At 46.4% G+C, this 10,788-nt stretch overlaps 1 protein-coding gene and 1 long non-coding RNA gene across 2 annotated transcripts in view; one reads left to right on the top strand and one right to left on the bottom strand.

The window, feature by feature from the left end:
- Positions 1–1,928, bottom strand: part of LOC147016380 (uncharacterized) — a 9,584-nt gene extending 7,656 nt beyond the window's left edge. The window contains exon 1 of the mRNA XM_085847840.1: positions 1,713–1,928. Within this exon, the coding sequence (XP_085703966.1) occupies positions 1,713–1,882 (170 nt within the window). The 5' untranslated portion in view covers positions 1,883–1,928. The remainder of the gene's footprint in view (positions 1–1,712) is intronic.
- A 217-nt stretch (positions 1,929–2,145) lies between these two features.
- Positions 2,146–7,939, top strand: LOC147016379 (uncharacterized). The gene is made up of 3 exons (XR_015049646.1): positions 2,146–2,253; positions 2,345–2,619; positions 2,764–7,939. It is a non-coding gene; the product is annotated as an uncharacterized LOC147016379 (long non-coding RNA).
- The last annotated feature ends 2,849 nt before the right edge of the window (positions 7,940–10,788 follow it).

The raw sequence follows: 10,788 nt of genomic DNA, 5'->3' as shown, positions 1-10,788 counted from the left end.
ACACGCGTACACACACGCGTACACACACACACACACGCGTACACACACACACACACGCGTACACACACACACACGCGTACACACACACACACACGCGCACACACACACACACACGCGTACACACACACACACACGCGGACACACACACACACACGCGTACACACACACACACGCGTACACACACACACGCGTACACACACACACACGCGTACACACACACACGCGTACACACACACACGCGTACACACACACACGCGTACACACACACACGCGTACACACACACACGCGTACACACACACACGCGCGTACACACACACACGCGTACACACACACACACGCGTACACACACACACACGTACACACACACTCGCTTACACACACAGACACGCGTACACACACACACACTCGTACACACACACACCTGAACACACACGCGTACACACACACACATCTACACACACGCGTGTACACACACACACACACGCGTACACACGCGTACACACGCACACACGCGTACACACACACACACGCGCGTACACACACACACACACGCGTACACACACACACACACGCGTACACACACACACACGCGTACACACGCACACGCACGCGTACGCACACACACGCGCGTACACGCACACACACACGTACACGCTCACACGCGTACACACACACACACGCGTACACACACACACACGCGTACACACTCACACACGCGAACACACACACACACGCGTACACACACACACACGCGTACACACACACACACGCGTACACACACACACACGCGTACACACACACACACACGCGTACACACACACACACGCGTACACACACACACACACGCGTACACACACACACACACGCGTACACACACACACACACGCGTACACACACACACACACGCGTACACACACACACACGCGTACACACACACACGCGTACACACACACACGCGTACACACACACACGTGCACACACACACACGCGTACACACACACACGCGTGCACACACACACACACGCGTGCACACACACACACACGCGTACACACACACACACACACGCGTACACACACACACACGCGTACACACACACACGCGCGTACACACACACACACACACGCGTACACGCCCACACACGCGTACACACACACACACACACACGCGTACACACACACACACACACACGCGTACACACACTCACACGTGTACACACACAGACACACACACTCACACACACACGCGTGTACACACACACACACGTGTACACACACACACACGCGTGACACACACACGTACACACACGCACACGCGTACACACACACACACGCGTACACACTCACACACACGTACACACACACACACACGCTCACACACACACACACGCGTACACACACACGCGCGCGTCCACACACACACGCGTACACACACACACACACACGCGTACACACACACACACGCGTACACACACACACACGCGTACACACACACACGCGTACACACACACACACGCGTACACACACACACACGCGTACACACACACACGCGTACACACACACACGCGTACACACACACACGCGTACACACACACACACGCGTACACACACACACACGTGCCGTGTGGTTCCGGGGTCACGTGACCGTGCGGTTGCGGTGTGGACGACATAATATAATATAATATAATATAATATAATGTAATGTAATACTTACATGTTGTCGACGTTGATCCTTCCCGACAGCCTCCACCACCAGCCCCGCCCAAACTGTCGGACTCGCTGACACGTTCTTTCCTTCGTTCTTCTGACGCCTTCTTTTAACGCCTTCCTTGTTGATTCGATAAAATAAAGTTTCTCCAACGCAATTACCGCCAAAAACAACATCTCTCCTTCATCCGGTTAAAAAATAAAATGTCGCTTCACGTTCACTGCGGGAAATTGTGAAACAAAGAAGCAAGAAATTAATGGAAAAGTCCGACCGAGCTAATTATATACACCTCAAGGAGTTTTCATGCGTTTTCCTTTGCACACGTCATTTAATTAAAATTTAATGATAAACTGACTTGTGAGGAAATAAAACGGAACTGAAAACACCTATCGACGCCTTCTACTGCAACTCATTAACATTAAAACTTTGTCGGTTTGAACACGTGTGACGGCATCACTTCTGGTGGATACTGAACAGGAGCTCGGGGTGTGTGCGCTCAATTACCACGTTTCTCGGAGAGCGCTCACCAAGCGGCTTAAGCACTCAGGCAAGCACTCCATTGATATCATGAACGGCTAGCTTGGCAAGCGCTAACTAGCTGCTTGGTAACTGAACACCCCTTGTTCGTATTTGGACAGCACTTGGGAGACGTCAGTGGAAGAGCGGGAGGTGCAGGCTGAAGGACGGTGAAATGACCCTCGATTCGTTCCCCTCGAGGAACTGGCGAGTGTTGCTTCGGGGCAGAGGGTGCTGCACCTCGGAGCATGCCGTCTTTTGGTCCAGGACGTTTGGTAGGCCGTCCAATCTGCTTCCCAGTCTTCCCAGTATTCCAAGCTCCAGATTTTCCCGGATTTTGATGTGAACCCATCGACCCCCAAACATCATAAAAAAAAAAACAACGGAGAATGGCCAGGTATGACTGACTACTGGGAAGGTCTTTCAATTTTCCAGTTTCAGGGCTGGTGTCCGACCTCGTGAATATCCCTTTCGTTTTCAGAAATGTTCCAAAAAAGTTCTGAATTTGAGTTAATTTGCTTTTTTTTCCTTCTCTTTCAAGGTGACTCGTGACGACGTCGGGATGGATGAAGGTGGGCCAGAAAATGGGCGACACGAAGAAAAGTCAGGTGGTGTGGTCGAGAGCAAGCAGACTCACCAGAAACCACGGCTATTTGGATTGGGAAGCACCATTGTTGTGTGGCCGGGTATCGGTGGCGAGCACGACCGCGAGGTGGAGCAGTAGAGCCGTCTCCCACCGAACACCCGGAATTTATAGGTCGTCACCCTGGATAACTCCGGAGCCGACGGGTCACTTAAAGGACCGTGGTCGCCAATACTTCGACGGCGTGGGGTAGGGTTCATTGCCTAATTTCAATATACTTAAATACCCACGCAGTCTAACTACCGGGGAACCACACCCTCAGCCGACTCTGTCCGATCCGAGTCTCAGGTAACGACTCGGATCCGGCGAAACCGAGCGGAGTTACCAGAGCCGTGCCGGACCAAATGAACAACTTACCCTCGCTATCTCTCAATACACAGCGTGCCAAGCCAATGAAAGAAACACAGAAACGAGCTGGAACATTTAACAAAAGGGGAATTTATTTATAATAATAATCGGGGAGGGAAGCGCACAGAGCAGAGTTATCCGAATAAGAAATGTAATGTACAATGAGCAAAAGAAAGCACTTACACAATTCTACTTGAAGACGGGCCCACACACAGACACCCACGCACCCAAATAAATGATGGCCGCGGCCTTTATTAATACCCCCAGCTCGGTGGGAAGGTGAGCTGGAGGTAAGGATGCAAGCTTGGACCTTCCCGCCTCGTGCGGCCCTTGTCGATCCGGCTCGGCGGGACTCGAACCCGCAACACGATGCCGCTCCAAGCACCAGGCCTCCAACTGGCCACGCACCAATCAACCAAGACCAAGGAGAAGATCAGAGATGACGATGACCCAGGACCAGACGAACCAGTCAGCACCAAAACCCATGACCCCCAAGACGACCAACCCTCCCAGCCTGGCGTCCATTTTTATTCCTTTTTCCTCCAGGGTGAGAAAATCACCATCTGAGGCCATCTTCACCCTCATTGGCCGGGGTGTCGTGGGAAAGTCTCCCTCTATGGCAATGTCAACCCTCATTGGCCGGGGTGTTGTGGGAAAGTCGCTCTCTGTGGCAATCTCAACCCCATTGGCCGGGTGTCATGGGAAAGTCGCCCTCTGTGGCGTGATTGGACAAGGGGCACACCCCTGCCTTCCTGGGCGGAGTCTCGATCTGAGGCGATGGAGATCTCCGCCCACGTACGTGGTCGAACGCATGTGGGCAATGGCGTCGGTGTGCGGAGTGAAGTGAAGGAGATTTGTTGTAAAAGAAACTCCGCAGCGCGCACATGTAATTCCCGTTAGACACAGGTAGGGGACCCTAATTAGAAACGCATACTTACCGAGATAACTAAACTTGGGGGTTGCTGTCTATCTGTGTGCACAAGGCTTCCAAATTCGTAACACTATAACTGCGATGAGATGAGATGGACTGCTCCTACCAACACGCAGACAGGTTGTACACCGTTTATCGGACCACAAAGAGGAGGGTTTTCCGCTCAACAGATGTAAATGGGAAAGTGCAAAGATAGTCCATTCAAAGATGATAATATTGTACGAAAAGGCGAGAATATTCCAATGCTCGCTCAGAAGGGCCGCGAGAACATATTGAAGCTTTGGGAAGATAACAGGAAGATGAGAGAGATCCACAAAAATCGCAGAAGTTCAAAGAGTTCATTGGAAAAATTCGAGCAGATAGGGGAAGAACTTTCTAAATATGGCGGCAAATGCTGAAAACAACATCCAACGGAAGAAGCCTCGAGACCGTACTTGCCTATGATGCCATCAATCCTGCCGTGCGTGATGCAGAGTGCCATCACGGCACTGACGAGACACCTTTGGTACCGACAGGACCTTCAGAAAAGTATTCACACACCTTGACTTTTTCACATTTTGTTGTGTTTCAGCCTGAATTTAAAACGGATGAAATAAAAAAAATTTGGCATCAATTTACACAAAATTCCCCACTATGACAAAGTGAAAACATGTTTTTACAATTTTTTTACAAATCAATTTGAAATGAAAAGTTGAAATGTCTTGCATCAATAAGGATTCAACTGACTTTGCTATGACGCTCCAAATTGAGCTCAGGTGCATCCATTTTCCTTTGATCATCCTTGAGATGTCTCTACACCTTGATTGGAGTTCACCTGGGACTAAATCAATTGATTGGACATGATGTAGAAAGAAACACACCTTTCCTTTCCAGATGAGGTCCCACAGTTGACAGTGCAGGTCAGATCAGAAACTCCACCATGAAGTCCAAGGAACTGTCCGTAGAACTCTGAGATAGAATTATGAGGAGGCACAGATCGGGGGAAGGGTATAAAACAATTTCTAGAGCCTGTGAAAGTTCCCAAGAGCACAGTGAGCTCCATCATTAGGAAATGGAAAGAATATGGAACTACCTACACTAATCCGAGAGCTGGACATCCGACCAAACTGAACGACCGGGCAAGAAGTACCTTGGTCAGTAAGGTGACCGAGAACCCAATGACCATTCTGACAGAACTACAGAGTTCCTTGGCTGAGATGGAAGAACCTGCCTGAAGGACAACAATCTCTGCAGCACTTCACAAATCTAGGCTATATGGGAGAGTGGCCAGACGGAAGCTACTCCAGAGAAAAATCTACATGACAGCACACCTGGAGTTTGTAAAAAGTCATGTGAAAGATTCTGAGAGCATGAAGTGAAAGATTATGTGGTCTGATGAGATGAAAATTGAACTCTCTGGCCTGAATGCAAAGTGCCACATCTGGTGGAAACCAAGCACAGCTCATCACCCATCGAACACCATCTCTACCGTGAAGCACGGTGGTGGCAGCATCAGGCTATGGGGATGCTTTTCATCGGCAGGGACTGGGAGACTTGTAAGGATAGAGGGAACAATGAATGGAGCCAAATCCAGACAAATCCTTGAGGAGAACCTGCTTCAGAGTGCAAAAGACCTGAGACTGCGGTGAAGATTTACGTTCCAACAGGACAATGACACCAAGCATACAGCCAAAGAAACATTGGAATGGCTTCAGAACAAGAACGTGAAAGTCCTTGAGTGACCCAGCTAAAGCCCAGACTTGAATCCCATTGATAAATTTGTGGAAAGACTTGAAGTTTGATGTTCATCGACACTCCCTACACAACTTGACAGAGCTTGAGCAAATCTGCAAGGAAGAATGGGAGAAAATCCCCAAATCCAGACATACAAAGCTGATACAGACATACACAAGAAGACTCGAAGATGTAATCCCTGCCAAAGGTGTTTCGACAAAGTATTGACTCAAAGGGTTGAATACTTTATGATGCAAGACATTTCAGATTTTCATTTTTAATTAATTTGTAAAAAAAATTCTAAAAACATGTTTTCACTTTATCATTATGGGGTATTTTGTGGAGATCAGTGACAAAAAAATGTAAATTTAATCCGTTTTAAATTCAGGCTGAAACCGAGCTGTGAAAAAAGTCGAGGGGTGTGAATACTTTCTGAAAGAACTGTAACTGGTGAAATGGTGCCCCCTTGCACTCATCAGCGAAACCGTACCTGAAGGAGAAAAATGAGGTCTGACCAACAGTCCACTTGCCATCAAACCAGCTGGGGGAAGTGATAGTAGCTACACAGCAATTTGGTGGAGTTATGGAAAACCAAAATTCCCTGGAGAAATCAGCAATCCAACATCACTTGCCGGCATTGCTATCTCGAACTCTTGGTTTACATTCCACAACGTCAAACTGGAACGTGACTTTGTAGTTGTAGAAGCTGACAACTGGACTGAGATGATGGGGCTGAAATCGTGCTTTGTTGAAGAACATTTCCTCCATGAATGTAATAAATGATGGGGCTGAAAGGGGGTGAAATTGGGTGCAGACTTCATACAAGCAGCGCGCACTGAACAACATTGTCAGAACATCTTGCAAGTCGTGGATAGTAGCAGGAAAGAGATTCCTAATCTCCGCAAGAGAAAATCTCAGAAGAAGTGAATGAATGCAAAGAACTTCAAGAACTGAGCTCATGGCGTCCCTATGGATGTACGTTAAGGCCCTGTCACACCTTGACGATTTCGCCAGCGTATGCCTAACGTATGCAAAATTTGGCTAAAACGCTGGCACACGTCGAATACATTATAGGTAAGTTTGTATACGTTAAGAGCACGCTGGCATACGTCGTAGTACGCTGGCATACGTCGTAGTACGCCGAGGTGTTTGACAAATTTTCCATGCTTGAAATTTTTCGACATATGCCAGCATACTACGACGTATGCCAGCGTGCTATTAACGTATACAAAACTTACCCATAATGTATTTAGACGTGTGCCAGCTTGGTTCGGCAAATTTTTCATACGTCGGCATATGCTGGCTAAAACGTCAAGGTATGACAGCGGCTTCACACTTCGATGTCTAGTGCGGTTATGATTTGAATCGTTGAGCCGCAGCCTATGAATAGCCTACGCGACGTGATCGTCGGCGATACGCTGCCGCTAGCTATGCATAAGTTAGACTATCGTTGGGCATAGGTTGTGAACGCCGACAACACGCTCAGCATTCGTTGGTATAAGTTATCTATATGTGATTAAAACGTTCTGTGTACGTTACTAATACGTTATGCATACGTCCAACACGTTATTATACGCCCAAAACTTAAAAAACATCAATAGTTCAGCGTACGCCAGCGTTTTACATACATTTTGAGACCTTGCCATATGCTGGCTAAAACGTCAAGGTGTGACAGGGCCTTTAGAGCTGAAATGTATCGGTTAATAAAACCTTTTTAAATGGTTGTGTAATGGTTTGCTTCATTTGATTTTTTTTTTTCTTTTTCTTCAAATTTTCCAGAATGTCGAAGCCTTGGTGGTTCCCCAAAATTTGCTTCAATTTTTCTGACGTTTGTGCTGGAGTTAACCCTCAAGTAGTGCAACAAAATAAAACGAGGGACAAGATGATTGTCGAAACTTTTTGAAAAAAGGGGAAAAAAGATGCACCACCACAATCACCACCACCACCACGGGCTGAGTCATTCAAACCCCGGCTGAGTCATATCATAAAAATGGATAGGTTGACAGAAAAAACATAGGTTGGCAATAATAGCACAAGCTTTGATGGGCCTAATTGCCTCCAGCATCAAAGTTCCTTGGAAGGAACGTGTGTATAATATAAATATATATATATATATATATATATATATATATATATATATATATATATATATATATGTGTATATATATATATATGTGTATATATATATATATAAATATATATATATATATATATATATATATATATATATATATATATATATATATATATATATATATATATATATATATATTGGTGAGGGTGGCAGGCTTGGGATCCTCATGTCCTGAGTTCATATCCTGCTCAGCCATTTAATTCATACCAGTTGGGGTTGACTAAGCCTGTCATCATTCTGAGATCAGCAAAATGAGTACCAGCTTGTTGGGATGATCGAGCCATTTGAGTATCCTGTGTTGGAGTGGTGACTTGTCCAGGATTATGCCCAATAGCCCAGGAGACTGCCTTGGCAGCACTGATGCTCTGTACAGAGTATGGTCCCAATGGATGGATGGATTATTACATATAACCATGATTCATACTCAATCAAATTTCCCACTACCACGACTACTATGCCCTCTGCCATAACAAAACCAAACATGTCGAATTGATCAAGAAATCGTTGAAGAACTGTTCCAGCGTACATTCCAAGTGCTTTTTTGGCACGAGGGATGTGAAGAACACCTTTTTTTTTTTTTTTTTTTTTTTGTATACCTTGGTCGAGGCTCGTATGAGAGCTAACACACAACTCACAGCAAGGAGGCATGAGACAAGAGGGGCGGGAGTGGAAGGGACAAAACATTGGGGAACAGACACAGGTGAACTGTGGAAGGGAGAGGGATGGGGATGGGACGGGGAACATGGCGAGGGGAAGATGGACATTAAAGGGACTTTCAGGAAGGAAAGCAGGAGAATTGAAGGAAGTGGGCTTGGGTGGATTATCGGGGGTAGAAAAGATCGAGGATTTGGATGGGGGAAGATAAGAGGTGGTGGTGAACAGCTGTTTTGAAAGCCTGGAGGGAAGAATGGGAAAGAATAGAGTGAGGAAGTTTATTCCAAAGGCGGGAAAAAAGAGGAATGAAAGAGTGAAGATGAGCAGTGATTCGTGATTTTGGTAGTTTTACCAGAAGGGGGTTGTTGGCGGACCTTGAGCGCCCTGTGGAAATGTGGTTGGGACAAATCACAGAGAGAGCAGGGGGGGCAAGGCTGGAGAGGAGTCGGTAGAAGACAGAAAGACCACCGACCAACCTGCGGTGATTGAGTGAGAGGCCCAAAGACTCAGCTTCATTGCGGGAGATGCCAATGATCTTAAAAGCCCTGGTTTCGACAGCGTGAAGTCGAGAAAGGTGGGAGGCAGGAGCACCAGCCCAGAGGGGAGAGCAGTACTCCATCAGGCTACGGACAAAAGCTTTGTAAGTGGTCAGGAGCTCAAGAGGGCCGAGGAAGGACTTTGCACGACGGAGGATTCCCAGTCGGCGACTGGCTTTTGAAAAGCGACTGGCCTGATTGAAAGTTTTCACGTCATGTAATTGCCTCACACAACAATCGTTCAGCACATGTAACTCAAGCACCCTGAGGTGTTTGGAGGTGACACGAGGCATTCTGAGCAAATTTGAACATCTTTCCGAGACACAAGAAAGAGCGTCATCCAAAAAAAAATAAAAAACACACCCATTACATTATTTAACGATCCACTACAATACAACGTCTGTCAGAAAATGAGAGGAATCAAATCACTGGACACCTTCAAGCAGGGTCTTCCATGAGCCGTATTGCAAAGCTCTTTAACGTGAGTAGAGGAACTGTTAGGGATCTCAGAAAACGTCATGAAGCCACTTGATCATCAAGAGATATGCCAAGAAGTGGACGTCCCTGGATCACGACCCACTCAGGACCGATACATCAGCATGACCCATCTACACGATCTGTTTAAAACTGCTCAGAGTACTGCAAACACGCTTTCTGGACCTCGATGTAGTGCTGCTGCTGGAGGTGGATATTCCCGGTTTTGAGATAGTTACTTCCACGTTGGATTCTTTCATGAAAACATTCACCACAACGCAGCATTATATGATGATGTCACAATAAAATGGACGTGTAATCATTCAGCATTTATCATTGTCAGAGGTTTACACCTCATCTGTGTCCCCATGATATCACGGAAATAAATCGCATCAATAACAGTCACGTGTTTGTTTGTTTTTATGGCAGAGTATATATATATATATATATATATATATATATATATATATATATATATATATATATATATATATATATATATATATATATATATATATATATACACACATTTGCACTACTAAGATTAATACTACAACTTCAACCAAAATTAATCCCACCTTGTCGTGTGGTTGGTCGGTGAAGGTTATTGACACGAGCCTTTACAAACTGGCTGGCCAGGCCTGACGTTCGACTGAAAGTGATTTGAGGAGGAATTTGTAACCGGCGATGACTCACCGACTGTTCACAATTGATACCGTAGAATGTTTAATGTCCACCAACTAATGCAGGCAGATGTACAGGTTAACGTCCATCCGATGGATGACGCACACATCGATGCATTACCCTGCCTGCGAGACATCAGGATGGAGGTTTATAGTGGGGTCGAGATTCAAACCCTGGCTAGACAACTCAGATGCGAGTATGCTTACCTTTTGGCTATCCTGCCAACCCACAAATCATTCTGGGATTGTGACTATGCTTGACACCCCATCGCAAATCACTACCTTGAACGACACTACCCTTCGTCAAGGTAAACGGAAACCGCCCTCGCAAGAACTTCAGCGAGTCGTCCCATGGTTATGGTTCCTGGGTGAACTAAAGCACGTTCTGAGTTAAATTTCAACTCATCGATGCCCATAATGCCTTGTGTTGGCTTAATGGTTTGGGTGGTG

This window comes from Eptatretus burgeri, chromosome 11 (genome assembly GCF_056783735.1).
Source record: "Eptatretus burgeri isolate ZD-2024b chromosome 11, Ebu_testis_v1, whole genome shotgun sequence".
In the NCBI taxonomy this organism is placed as follows: Eukaryota; Metazoa; Chordata; class Myxini; order Myxiniformes; family Myxinidae; genus Eptatretus; species Eptatretus burgeri.
The sequence above is the reverse complement of the archived record's forward strand: the minus strand, read 5'-3'. Positions and strand labels throughout refer to the sequence as shown.